We start from the raw sequence: 14595 nt of genomic DNA on the forward strand, positions 1-14595 counted from the left end.
CTGAATAGAGTGAATTGGAATGATGTCGTATACTGGGGTTGACGTGCCATCAGTGACTGAACCAGGGCATGTGAAACTTCTGAGGTAATCCAAGGAAAGGTCTTTGGGACCTGGTTGTGGATAGGGAGTTGTGGTTCTGTCACATTACAAATGAGAGCTAGAGAATGTGTGAGTGGATGTGGCCTTTCTTCGTCTGTTTCTGGGTGCTACCTTGCTGATGCAGGGGGTAGCTATTAGGTTTAGGGGAGAAGAGAATGTATATGCTATATTTTTTCTTTTCCTTAATGCATGTTTGCTGTTTCCTGTAGGGCTGGTGGCGTTTGGAATATATATATATATATATATATATATATATATATATATATATATATATATATATTTTTTTTTTTTTCTTTTCATACTGTTTGCCATTTCCCGCGTTAGCGAGGTAGCGTTAAGAACAGAGGACTGGGCCTTTGTGGGATATCCTCACCTGGCCCCCCTCTGTTCCTCCTTTTGAAAAATTAAAAAAAACGAGAGGGGAGGATTTCCAGCCCCCTGCTCCCTCCCCTTTTAGTCGCCTTCTACGACACGCAGGGAATACGTGGGAAGTATTCTTAATCCCCTATCCCCAGGGATAATATATATATATATATATATATATATATATATATATATATATATATATATATATATATATATATATATCCACCTTCCTCCATACAACCCTATCTATAGCCCATGCCTTGCAACCATACAACATTGTTGGAACTATTATTCCTTCAAACACCCATTTTTGCTCTCCAAGGTAATGTTCTTACTTCCACACAATCCAAACATTCTTCATCGCTCCCAGAACCTTCGCCCTCTCCCCCCACCCTGTGACTCACTTCTGCTTCCATGGTTCCATCCTCTGCTAAGTCCACTCCCAGATATCTAAAACACTCACTTCCTCCAATTTTACTACATTCAAACTTATATCCCAGTTGACTTGTCCCTCAACCCTACTGAACCTAATAACCTTGCTTTTATTCACATTTACTCTCAACTTTCTCCTTTCACACACTCTTCCAAACTCAGTTACCAACCTCTGCAGTTTCTCACCCGAATCAGCCACCAGAGCTACATCATCAATGAACAATCTCTCTCTCTCTCTCTCTCTCTCTCTCTCTCTCTCTCTCTCTCTCTCTCTCTCTCTCTCTCTCTCTCTCTCTCTCATGAACAATGCACTGAAACCACAGCTCCCTATCCACAACCAGGCTCCACGGACTTTTCCATGGTTTATCGCAGATGGTTCAAATGCCTTAGTTCAGTCCATTGGCAGCTTGTCGACCCCAGTATACCACATTGTTCCATTTCACTTTGTCGTATCCTGTGCATGTCTCACTTTCCTGTATGTTTAGGCCTCAGTCACTCAAAATTATTTTCATTCTATCCTTCTGTCTCCAATTTGATCTTACCGTTCTTTCTGTTCCCTCCACTTCTTACGCACATTTCCTCCTTGTCAACTTTTTCTCACTTATTCTTTCTGTATGTCCAAACCATTTCAGCACACTCTATGCGCCTCTCTCAACCATTCTCTTTTTATTGCCACACCTCTCTCTTACCCTTTCATCACTTTATCAAATCACTTGACTCCACAAATTGTTCACAAACATTTAATAATCCGACACCCATAGTCTTATCTATAGCCCATTCCTCGCATCCATATGATAATGGGATTACTATATCTTCAAACATGCCTAGAACCGTCACCCCCTTCACTCACCCTATAAGTCCCTTCTGCTTCCATGGTTCCATTCGATGTCATGTCCACTCCATGGTATATAAGACACTCCACTTCCTCCGATTTCTCTCCACTCTTATTCACACCCCAAATAATGTTTCTCAACTCTACTAAATTTGATAACCTTACTTTTACTCGCATATGCTCTCTACTTCCTCCTTTCACACACTCATCCAAACTCAGTCACCATCTGCAGTTTCACACTCGCATCTACCTCTAGTACTTTGTCATCAGCAAACAGCAACAACTGAGTCACTTCCCAGGCCCTCTCATCCCCTACAGACAGCATACTCGTCCATCTCTTCAGGGCTCTCGCATTTACCTCCTTCACTGCCCTATCCATAGACAATTTAAGTAAACATAGTGACATCACACTCCCCAACCGCAGGCCAACCTTCACTTTCATTACATACTCGATCAAATCAAATGACACCACATTGTTCACAAACATTTTATTTCCAACACACCCACCCTCCTCCACACAGTCGTTTCTATAGCCCATGCCTCGCATCCATATGATAATGTTACCACTACTATACCTTCAAATATACCCATTTTTGCCCTCCCAGCTAACGATATCTCCTCACATTCGAAAGTACTCACAGAACCTTCACCCACCTTATGAGTCTTTTCCACTTCCATGGTTCCATCCGATGTCATGGCCACTCCCAAGTATCTAAAACACTCCACTTCCTTCAATTTTTCTTCACTCAAACTTGCACCTTCCCCGTCTCTTACTCGTACACATGCTTTACACCACTGATAAAATTTCTCACTCTAGAAGCTTTCCTCTCCCACCGTATATTCTTAATACCTTCCCCAAGGCAACTCTATCAACTCTGTTACATGCTTTCTCCAAACCCATAAATTCCCTATGCAAGTCCATCTGTTTCTCAAAATATTTCCCTCATTAAACACCTCATCCACACATCCCCTACCACTTCCGAAACCACACTGTTCCTCCCCAGTCTGATGTCCTGTACATAGAAAGTACAACTGAATCATCATTGATTGTTATTGTACTGTTTGGCTCAAGGTTGAGTTACGGTCAGGTCAAGTTACGGTGGTGGCACAGGATGGTAAAGGGTATATTAGTTTCATTTTTAGGTAATGATCAATGGAGGTCGCGTTAAGGTAGAATCGAGCTCAGGTACGGTCGGGGGTAAGGCATTAGCCAGAGGGAACAGATTAGAACCCAAGTACTAATACTGTAAGTGGCTACATGTGACGAGGTAAGGGATTCCCCTAAACTTAGGAAAAAGATCAAGATCTTGCCGCTCATATCTCTTGTAGGGTCCAAGAATAACATCATTCTGTTATGTCAATTTCTTTTTTGCTTGTACTTTATGTTACAGGCATTGTTGTTACAGGATAGGGCGGGAGGGATGAAAATCATGAAGCTCTTATCCTCAAACTTCTTTGCTGGAGGAGGCACACTTTCACGATCTCCCCGAAGAACATGAGCCCAGCGATGCCGAGTCCCAGAAGGAGGAGCATCAGGGGTCCCTGCATGTGTGTGAGGGTGAGGGCCATGATCCTGCTGCTAGACTCTGTCCCCTGCTTGGGAACCTGCTGCTGCTGCTGTTGCCTCTTGCTGCTTTCCTGCTGGGCTAGGTACAAAAGGTCATCGCTCCACTTCTCGTACAACCCAGCCTGTCACAATCATTTAAGCCGTTACACAATGGAAATCTGTGTCTATACACCAGTCACATGCCATACACTGAAAACAGCAAGATTAATGAAGATTTTTGCCCCGCATGAAACCTTCGATCAAGGCAAGTGTACCATCGATCCCTGTTAACAGCAGTGGACAGAGTTAACTGTATATGAGAAGGATGTGACTAGGATTAACCAGGGTGAAGTGAGGGTCTTTTCCTGGCCAGTGAGGTACTAAAACTGATTAGTATGAAAGTGAGAGCGACCCAGTTTACCGTCTCTCCCGCCTTCCTCCATGTTACTCCTAAGTATGCATACAGTCTGCCCAAACGTCCAGTGTACAGATGCTTGCGTGCAGCAGCCTTTGTCAATGACTAGTTCCCTGTGCCCTACCTGGATATAAGGCAGCCAGTGTCGACAATACCTTTTAGTATACAGCAACATGCGTCACTGTTTAGCACTCCTTCAGTGTCTGCAGCAGCATGCTTAATTGACTTGCACCATGCTTAGGTGTATAGCTGCAACGCAGACAAACTACAGATATATTGTGGACCTCGAAAGAAGCACTACTTCGAAACACACTTGGTTCCCGAAGAGCGTCAAAACAACGAAAGAGGCTCCTAGTCGATCATTGATGTACACAATGCATTGCTTAATTGATTTACTTCCTAAACCAATACACATTCCTAGGCAACAAAAATAGGTATCCAGCAAACCATCCATTCAGCTTGGGCAAAGTTTACTACATACATCTGTGCAATGAATGCTGTCTTCCAATTTTTCGGCTGCACCGTTCCAACCCCTCCCTTTTTTTCTGCTTGGGCCTGTTTTTATCATTCTACTAACTTCAAATATCTCGGTGAGTTTCATTCTAATTGCAGTTTTTAGTTGACGTCTAAGGCGCAACATTCCATTGGTTAGGGTTGGTAGACCTATGTTGTTCCTCGATCTCCTTATAATTGCATTCATGGTCACATTTTCCTCTATGATTTTGGTCGAAGATCCAATCCCTTTCTTCTGCACATTTTCGTAAAGTAGGAACTTCTTTAACAACAGAAGTACATTGAGAATTAACACTGGTTGGATAAAAGTGTTGACAAGCCTGATCGAAGCTACCGGACGCCATTGGCGTCGGTAAACAGACAGCCTCGATCAAGTGCCGAAGTATGGTTAGGGATTTCAGACGTGTCCCAGGACTTTATTTTTTTTTGTGTGTGATTGTAGATGCATGTAAGCGTTTGGTCTTTAGTTGAATGTACTTCGAAACTGACCATGAGCAACGAGAGCAACTCACCTCACAGACGGCCATGATGCAGCGGTCAACGACTGACTTATAGGGAGCGTCGTGGGGTAGTGGCCAGGCGGACTGGCCGGGAAGGATACTCTCCCGTCCCACATACAACATGGTGCTGCCGTCCGCCCGAGTAAACCGCTCGGCGATCAGTAACTCTTGGTACCTCCTGGTGTCCAGGTGCCCCTGGCTGGACCGCACAGTAGCAATCGTTTATGGCAAGTGTCAGTTGCAAGAAAATCAAATAGCCATGGATAATAGTGTTAGCAGCATAATCTACAACACCTGAAAACAGCGAAAATTTGGACCTTATCTGTTCCATGAAGCACACCGTATATTTCAACTACCGACACTTATAGCTTACTTTCTGTCAACGGCTTGTTGCTGCCCGACGTCCACTGATTCCACGATATGCATGAGCGAGGCCAGATTCTGGAACACTTCCGAATCGGACTTGCTGAAGAAAGTCTTGAATTCTGCTCCGTAGGGTGGCATTGTTATCCTGTGTGGTGATGGGAGAGAATGCCATTAATAACGGTTTGCGTTGATACAGTTGTGTTCATGGACACATGATTCAGACTACTCACTGTCATTACTACCCTTACTCCCACCATCCTCTCCCCTTCCTAAACCCCTCACTTTCCTACCTTCTGCGTATTTTTCTTTCTTTGAATACTATGTCTGTAATTACTACCACAGAGCCTCATTTGCTATTATCAGAAGTCACAGGTGTGCTACTTTCGGTCATCTGCCACTGCAAGTGACACGCCAAATAAGTCCTTGTGGCACATACAATACTATTTGCGCAGGGTCACTTCCATTACCTGTCTGCAGTAGCGACAAGCTCCTGCAATGTCTCTGGTCGAGGCGGGTACTTGGGCAGCGTGAGGTGAGCGGTGAGATTGCCGCGGTAGACCGTCCCGATGATGAAGGCGAACACCAGCCAGGCGGCCACCAGCAGGCGGCTGGAACTGGTGGTGGGTAGCCTTGGTGGTAGGCTCTGCCCCAGCAGCATCCCTGTCATGTCCTGAACCACTGCCCCTGCTCCTATCCTGCTGCTACCCTCCCTGCGTTCCCTTACACGAATGACCTGAAGTAGATATACGTCGTATCAGGAAGAAGATTCTACACATTTGCCCATGAAAGAAACAGAGCATAATGGTTCTGTATCATCATCAAGGACAGATCAGTGGAAATTTACGATACTAACCCAAAATATATCAAATGTACCGTTTCTTGTGTGCGAGAATCGCTGACAACACCTGCAAAGACTCGAGACTGAAGACTCGAGACTGGTACAATCAATGCATCTGAGTGTCGTATATTATATAGCGTGTTCTTTGTGGTAAAGTAATAGATGAAAATAAGAGAGAAGAACCACGAAATGACTTCGAGTCCTTCCTTAAATCTTGCCACTAGTTCTCAGACACATCAGTACTAACGAAAGCATATGATTTGATTTTATCAGTGGCCTGCTGGCATGAACGTTTGGTAACGCACACTAATCCCAGTTTGTCCATTTTTTGTGAGCCATTAGCACACGTTGTTCACCAGATGTTTACTGTCACTACAGGCCTCTTCTACTTTTGACTTTCTTATTTGAGACTTGCATCCCTGTGTGCCATGTGGGTGTATCCCGAAGATGGCTTAAGGAATACATGAACACAAAAGATCTCAGTTGAAGTATTGTAAATTCCATCATATGAGAGACTTATATCAACGCATACCACCCGACTGCAGACTGGATTTGTAAGTCAAAAACTGGCAACAAAATTATATGAATTTCCCCCTCACCAGAAGCAGGAAGAGAGGGGTGAGGAGTAACACGAGCAGGATGGTCGCCCACACTAGTTCTGAGAGCGGGTAGTAGAGGGACTGCCACTGGGGCCTCACGCCCGGCAAGGCCATGCTGAAGTCCAGGGACCCATACTCGTAGATGAAGGAGAAGTCGTAGCGATCGAGGCGCTCCGGTAATACATTGTGGAACACCGTGGCCATGAAGGACACCTTCTCTTCCACACGCTGCGCAACCTGCCACCACACTGCTTTTACCAATATTGGAGAACACCTTGGTTTAAGAACACTTGTGGGTACGATTATATAAGAGAAAGAAAATACGATACTTGTGAGTGACTGGTCAGCAATATTAGTTTAATAGATTCCGAGGGAGCACACGAAGGGAGAAGGATCAAGAAGTATTTACCATGGGATTAATTCTCAATCTTTTTTGCTTTCTTATAAAGCACAGAATTGTTCATTGGAGGGCCTCTCTCTCAAACTACATGAGTTAAATGCTTCGTGCTACACAAACAAAGTATTATCTAATGCCACGGAAATAACACGGGACAAAGCTAAAACTGTTTTAAAAGTACATATGTTATGTCTTAACGTACAGAGGAAAGTCTGTCATTTGACTCAGTTTCACATTAACAAGCATTACTGGAAGCATGTAAATATACGCCAAATGGTCATGATGATGATGGAACGCAGTACTAATGATACGCCACAGGATTGTAGAAGGCCTTGACAGCAGGCTAACTCACATCAAGGTGTTCCAACACCTCGACAACGTAGCACACAGACCTGCGGCAGAAGGTGGTGGGTGGGGGGATGTTGGACGCACTTTGTAACTCACCTCCGCCCATGTGACGGTGGGGACAACGTAGATGGTGAAGTTGAGGGCATCCGCTATGGCTTCCAGCAAGTAGTAGTCGGTGCCCGAGTACTGTGTAGTGTTGCCAGGCGCCTCTAACTTGCTCCAATACGGCGGGAATGGCAGAGCTGTCACATTCACTGTGGCACCGTAGAAGCTGAGGAAACAACCATTTTCACTCGTCTCAATACACTTCATGGGAATACTCACAACTGCTACATACTAACTTGATTTCTTCTGCAAGTTTGTCAAACGTTGAAACATTGTCTACTTTCTCACGCAATGTTCGCTGTTCATGGTAATACACATGAGGACTAATTACATCATTAATCAAAGAAATGATACAAGTAGATTCATTTGCACTATGAAATTTGTTAAATTTTTACTATCTTATTTCCTTCAGTCAGTGTGCCAGTCAGTTTTATCATATAAAGTAGAAAACTGGTGATCGTGAGCAAATGTGAAGCCAGTCATAATTGTCATGGGGAAATTAAATCACTCGTCTTTGAACTCAAACAACGCCATAAGTAGATATCAGAAAGATGAAGCGATAATTCTCTTGATAAAACCAAAAGTTTTGAAGTTATAGCAACATTTCGTGTATATATAGATTCTAATATCCTCATAATTCGCTCACATAATGGTGTTCCATCATATGCATATGAAAGTTTTGTGACTGTACGAAGCCATTAGAATGTCGCATGGGAAATTACTTTGAGAATTTACGTGGGGAGAGCGGCAGTCCCGTGCTGAGGAAGAGGCCATCTTGGCGTGTCCAAGAGGCGACACGCACCAGCTGAGCTCCCTCTGGGCTGTACGGCAGGTGGGTGTACACGCTGATCCTGTGCACGACACGGAGTATTACCATTCGTTACTGCACGACAGATGATTGTTCATGATACCAGGGGTAATGTATTAACTTTCTTCATTCATGGTGTTTTTTGAGGGAAGTCTAAATTGTCTATCTTGATCGTAAAAGTTGCTAGTGATTTTCAAGATACTACGTGCGTTGTAGAGTACCTGTTTCTCAGACGTAAGCTAAAACCTGGGGATTATGGTGTTGCTTTGAATAGCTCACATTGTGTATAGTACCTGGGGTTGGGTGTCGTGTCCTTTAGGTTGAGGAAGATGGTGTTCATCATGGCGAAGGTCCAGTGGGCGGGCATTAGATTATAGAGCTGTGGGAGGGTGAGACTGGTGACTACCAGCAGCCTGGTGGCCCACACCAGGAGGCGGCCCTTGAGGGAGGACTCGGCGAAGGCGACGAGGAAGGCCGGGTCGTGGCTCACTACCACTACCCTCACGCACCACGAACTCAGCCGCACCTGGCGATCAGTCATAGACAGTTAACAAAGGCAACAACATGAGTTTGACGACTGATATGACATTTGTGTTTTTGGAACGAGAAGACTTGGGAAACAATGCACTGTGAATTCAGTGTACTTGGAGCTCTCAGTTTATACAGACTTTTCGTTATCAGACAATGAAAATCTCAGCTTCTGTCTGCATACCTTGCCCATGGAATGGACCTTAATTTCTTCCCAAAAAAAGAGACAATTCACATTATCGTTCTGAATTTCATTATGATAAAGTTCTCTCGAATTTACTTCTTTACGATGTACTGTGTTGTAGCGGTTAGCGTTGCTGACTATGAGTCACGCATGGGTTTGCCCTTTCTCTTACCGATCTCTTCTCCATATTTGTTATTTCCTAAGACCACTCCATCCACTGACAATACTGATGATGAACACACATACAGGCATACGCGGATTTTGATATTGTGCTGTACTTTCTATTGAACAATCCAAGTGAGGCACCTAAGGACATTTTTTCTTTCTTAGCTATAGTGTTGAATAAGGAAGGGCTGTGTTTTATCCTGATCTAATTATATCCTTAAGGAAACGTTTCCCTTAATGATTTCAAGTTAGCTGTCAGTCATTATAAAAGATATACGATATCCCAGGGTTAAAAATTTTCGGATGATAGATTATGTTAAAAGAAATTTGCTCACTTAATTTCTAAATACACCCTGTCGACAGCGAGTCACTGAGCTGTAATGAAAGATGGCAATGAAGTGGTACGTAGAATATATGTTACGTCAGAATCATAAAGAAAACTAGGATGAAGCATATGATCTTGGGCATGATTTGGAGTGTCTTACTTGCAGCACCATCTCTGTAACACAAAATAAATCTCCGTAAATGTAATCAGTATGGTTACTTTCTCTGCCAAGGCGAGGATACACCACAGCTCATAGGTCTTCCTGTGGATAGAACGGTATTTGACGTGTAGCATAGCTTTAGAATATAGTTTCTGTTATTAGTCCTGGTATTACCGTAGTGTCTTTAAAAAAAAAAAAAGATTTAATCAAGTGATTTAGATAATTCAATTTGACGATTCTGAGTGGCTGTTGCTTTTTGGGGAATTGACAATTAGCAGTGACAAAGCTAAATCCATGGGTTATGTACGAGTGAGGAGGAAGTTTGATCCAAAGATCATAAGTTAGCCTTTTATCAACCACTATTCCAGCCCAGCCCGCCATCCCCACCTACCCTTGTCTTCAAAGAAGCGCTTTTGTACCCTAAGCCAACCTAAACGTTGTAAGTCAAGGACGAGGGGCGTCTAATGTTCAAAGATTGTCGTTAAAACTGGTGCATATGCAGTACTTAGGCACATCCACCCAAACACATATCGGAGACTTCAACAGTATACAGAGTAGGTATCCACAATAACTGTAGGACACACACACACACACACACACACACACACACACACACACACACACACACACACACACACACACACACACAAAGTTTCTTATCTATATGAAATTGCCAGATGGCACATCAACTGAGACTCGTCAATATTAATCAGAAATTGCAGCAGTTACTACGTGCTATGGAAGATACAGAGTTAGGTGATACAGGGTGAGCTAGACCCAAGGGAAGGCAAGATACAAAGTGAGGCAGTACAGGGTGAAGCAAAAACCAGAGGGAGGCAAGATAAAGGGTTGGGCATGACCCCGGAAGGATCAAACCCCATGAATTAACCCTAGGAAGAGGTAAGACAGAATGTAGCAATACAGGGTGAGGCAAGACCCAGGTGAGGCAACACAGGGTGAAGCAAGACAGAGTGAAGCAAAAGCCAGAATAAGGCAAGGATGAGGATGAGGCAAGACACAGGGCAAGGCAAAGATCCACGGTGAGATTATTAACAAGTTACAGAGTACAGCAAACAAATAGACAAGAACTTAGGTGATCCAAAATACAAAGTGAGGAAAGACTGAAGATAACTCACGCACAGGACGAGTCAAGACTCAGGAAGAGGCAAGACCGAAGGTGAAGTAAGGTACAGGGTGAGGCAAGACAGGGCAAGGCAAGTTACATGGTGAAGCAAGACAGAGTAAGGCAAGACTAACTGAAGAAAGACCTAAGGAGGGGAAAGACCCAGAGTGAGGCAAGACTCAGGGTGAGGCAAGACGCAGGATGCGGCAAGGCACAGAGTGAGGCAAGGATACAGGTTGAGAGAAAACACAGGCTGAGGCAAGATGATAAAGAATGAAGGAGACACTGAAAGTGAGGAAGGATACAGGGTTCCCCCCACCACCATGTTTTAACCACACTTCACGTTCATCCCTTTATCCTGACCGTATAACACTTACGGCATAGCCTGCAGGAGGTGTCGCCCATATTTCGTAGAATGTCACTCGGCTTCTTAAATCCCTAATATGTTGCAGTGGTGCACCTGTGTTATTTTGTTGTCTTTTTATCCCTTCTGCCATGAGGGATCAGCTATTGCTTCGGTTCCTTTACTCATACGAGATGAAAAGGGGTGAATCCCTTTTTTTCTGAGACAAGCTAGGTCCAGAATTGTCTTCCATATTCCAGAGCCGAGGGACCTGCAGAACTCTTACAACCAGGAGGGTTTCCCCTCTGCCCTGGTCGCTGGCTTCTTACTCCTCCATCAACCCTATGACAACTGGAAGAGTTTAGGGTAGAAATCTTCATTTCTTCACTTCTCTGGTATCTGTTCAGTAATAGTCTCCAGTACCAGCAGCCATTGGCCAAGGGTGAGGAGGTCAGAGAAGCAGCGCTGTCATCCCACCAGGAATCAGCTAAATGAATCTGTCTCATTCCACAGGCTCATCCAACATATTCCTGACAGAACCAGCGCTATGTGTTGTCCCTGCAACTGTTGCTGTGGTGTCAAGCGAAGCTTTCGGGAGGATCAACTAATGACCCTTGCAACGTGAACTTTTAAATGAACTGACGCCCTCACTGTAAGGTGAAAGTAAGCCGGACCATCCACCTCATCAGTAATGTGAAAGTGTTGTTAACCTACTTAAACATTAATGAGAGACTCATCTACGTACATCAGTGGTTGTGAGTGAGACCAACTCGCCTGAATAGTGACGTAAGAGCTACCTACCTGCCTCAGCAGTGATGTATAGGTGTACATCACTTGCTGATGTGCCCATCTCCTTGGTACAGTACTCTGAGAGTGAGCTGCTAGCTTGAAGAGTAATGTGACAGTGGGATAACTCACATGGTCTACCCCACTGAGAAGGGATGTAAAAAGGACCGACCAGACTCAAAAGTTTTGAGGGACTGGCTTATTCACCTCAGCAATAATGTGAAAGTGACTGACCCTCCTCAGCAAAAATGTGAGGGTGAGTTAACCCTCCTCAGCAGTAACACAAGTGACTTACTCACCTCGTAAGTAATGTAAGAGAGACCTAGTTTCTAGTATGCCGTGTGCCGCATGGCGAAGCTGGTTTCATAATGTTGTCATTTCCTTTTGAAAGAGGAGAACGCCAGGAACGGACTGAGGACAGCCTCATTTGCTCACACACAGCCTCTAGCTGTTCCTTATCCACAGCCAAGTCCCATTGTCCTTGGTAACTCTTTGCGTTAATGAGTTCAGGACACATGACGGTGGTGTACAGTTCCTTGTATGGTGGAGTGAGGCTATTCAACGAAAACCCCTCATGACAACCTACCTACCTCATTAGTAATGTGAGAGTGACGAAACCACCTCAGCAGTGATGTGAGAGTGACGAACCCACCTCAGCAGTTATGTGAGAGTGACGAACCCACCTCAGCAGTGATGTGAGAGTGACGAACCCATTTCTGCAGTGGTGTGAGAGTGACGAACCCACCTCAGCAGTGATGTGAGAGTGACGAACCCACCTCAGCAGTTATGTGAGAGTGACGAACCCACCTCAGCAGTGTTGTGAGAGTGACGAACCCACCTCAGCAGTGATGTGAGAGTGACGAACCCACCTCAGCAGTGATGTGAGAGTGACGAACCCACCTCAGCAGTGTTGTGAGAGTGACGAACCCACCTCAGCAGTGTTGTGAGAGTGACGAACCCACCTCAGCAGTGTTGTGAGAGTGACGAACCCACCTCAGCAGTAATGTGAGAGTGACGAACCCACCTCAGCAGTGATGTGAGAGTGACGAACCCACCTCAGCAGTGATGTGTGAGTGACGACCCCACCTCAGCAGTGATGTGTGAGTGACGAACCCACCTCAGCAGTGATGTGAGAGTGACGAACCCACCTCAGCAGTGATGTGAGAGTGACGAACCCACCTCAGCAGTGATGTGAGAGTGACGAACCCACCTCAGCAGTGATGTGAGAGTGACGAACCCATTTCTGCAGTGATGTGTGAGTGACGACCCCACCTCAGCAGTGATGTGAGAGTGACGAACACATTTCTGCCGTAACGTGAAAGTGACTTTCCTTCTTCTACAGTACTGTGAAAATGATCTACCCATCTCATAAGTGATCTCGTCGCCTTAGCAATAAAATGAGAGTGACCTACCCGTCTAGCCTGGCTGACCAGGTGGGAGAGCATCGCCAGCGTCACGTTAGCGTCCTGACCGTCCGCTGCCGTCACCTCCATCACCGTCACACCCCGGGGGGATGACCTCTCGCTGCTCACAGCCTGAGAGAAGTAAATATATTAACTACTGTATCATTACAAATATGGATACAAATTTTTTTGGGGGAGGGTCAATTGTATACCAGAAAGAATTGACCTCTTCGAGCATAGTGTTCTTTTAGAAAAGATATACTTTTCAGAAAACATAAAGATGAATTAACTTATGATAATAGCACTGATTATCGTGATTATATGGATATGAAAATTATCTCAATGAAATCCACACCAGAGTGAGAACTCGTATCTTTATTATTAGCGCTCAAGGCCAACGAACAAACACTTGGGTGAAGTGATACGCGCGGGAGAAAAATTTTTGTGTTAGACATTGAATATTAGAGGTGCACCTGCAGCTGCACCAACACCTGCAGCTACAGCTGTAGACAGGCACAGCTGCATACCACAAGGGAGTGAAGCTTTCGCCAAAATCCTTTACATCTAGTAACAGATGAAAGTGTTAGCCTCGGATGTAATTTACGAATCGTATGAGTCGTTGTGGCGTTAAGCCAGCTGGTCATTGACGTGACCGTGCATTGATGAAAGCGCACAGTTTCTCATCACGTCCCAGGTTGCTCAGATCACGCCAAGGTTTAGCGACAAACCTGTGACTCTTTTATCTTGTCCTGAGACATATATTGCATTTTGCCAGACTGGAGAAACAGATGTGAAAATAAGCAAAAAAAAAGACCAAAATATCAGAAGGGAAACACAACTGAACACGTATGTTATCTTGCCATTTGAGCAGTACCATCATTACACTAACACTACTAAACAAGTGGTATATACTGATCAGCGATACGTAAGAGATGGAAACTCCCCCATGGATGGTACGCAAAGGTGAGTAGAGCCTGGACACCCCGAACGCTTATATGAGAACATACATCACCTTGAGGATGGTGGTGTGTGAGGTGGCGCCATCAGTGAGGAAGATGAGGGAGCAGGAGGGGTGAGACGTGGCCTCCAGCACGGCGCTCACCGCCTTGCTCATATCTGTTGCCCGTTGGTCTACACCTGAACCAGAGATCATGAGATTACCATCTGTCATTTGACGAGACTTGTGAGACTAGTGAGAAAACATGATAATGGAGACATCGTATGAGGCTGATGAACTACCGTGAGACTAATGATTAAGCTTGGTGCTAAAGACCCAATAAGGGGCTACCGAACTTGTTTAAGGTGAGGCTGTCCATGAGACTAGTGATCTGATATTACCTTGGTAACCAAGCAAAGAGACAAGGCTTTTAGCCTTCTATGAAACCGATGTTTAAGAATGATGCAGCTGACCTAT

General features: G+C 44.7%; 1 protein-coding gene across 1 annotated transcript; it reads right to left on the reverse strand.

Moving 5' to 3' along the window:
* Positions 1 to 3130: 3130 nt before the first annotated feature.
* Positions 3131 to 14318, reverse strand: LOC139753962 (ionotropic receptor 93a-like). The gene is made up of 10 exons (XM_071670923.1): positions 14194 to 14318; positions 13191 to 13313; positions 8458 to 8690; positions 8079 to 8207; positions 7348 to 7522; positions 6507 to 6743; positions 5537 to 5802; positions 5077 to 5214; positions 4716 to 4902; positions 3131 to 3418 (listed from the first exon to the last, which is right to left on the reverse strand). The coding sequence occupies exons 1-10, from the start codon at positions 14293 to 14295 to the stop codon at positions 3158 to 3160; spliced, it is 1851 nt and encodes a 616-aa protein (XP_071527024.1). The 5' UTR covers positions 14296 to 14318; the 3' UTR covers positions 3131 to 3157.
* Between the last annotated feature and the right edge of the window lie 277 nt (positions 14319 to 14595).

Source organism: Panulirus ornatus, chromosome 16, assembly GCF_036320965.1.
Source record: "Panulirus ornatus isolate Po-2019 chromosome 16, ASM3632096v1, whole genome shotgun sequence".
NCBI classification, from domain to species: domain Eukaryota; kingdom Metazoa; phylum Arthropoda; class Malacostraca; order Decapoda; family Palinuridae; genus Panulirus; species Panulirus ornatus.

What these genes read in the sequence shown, in the direction of transcription:
- LOC139753962 (XM_071670923.1), bottom strand. Translation starts at nt 14,295, where the DNA reads ATGAGCAAGGCGGTGAGCGCCGTGCTGGAGGCCACGTCTCACCCCTCC. An exon ending in CACACACCACCATCCTCAAG is followed by an intron (nt 13,314 to 14,193) that starts GTGATGTATGTT and finishes TACTTCTCTCAG; the next exon opens with GCTGTGAGCAGCGAGAGGTC. An exon ending in CCACCGTCACATGGGCGGAG is followed by an intron (nt 6,744 to 7,347) that starts GTGAGTTACAAA and finishes GTGTGGTGGCAG; the next exon opens with GTTGCGCAGCGTGTGGAAGA.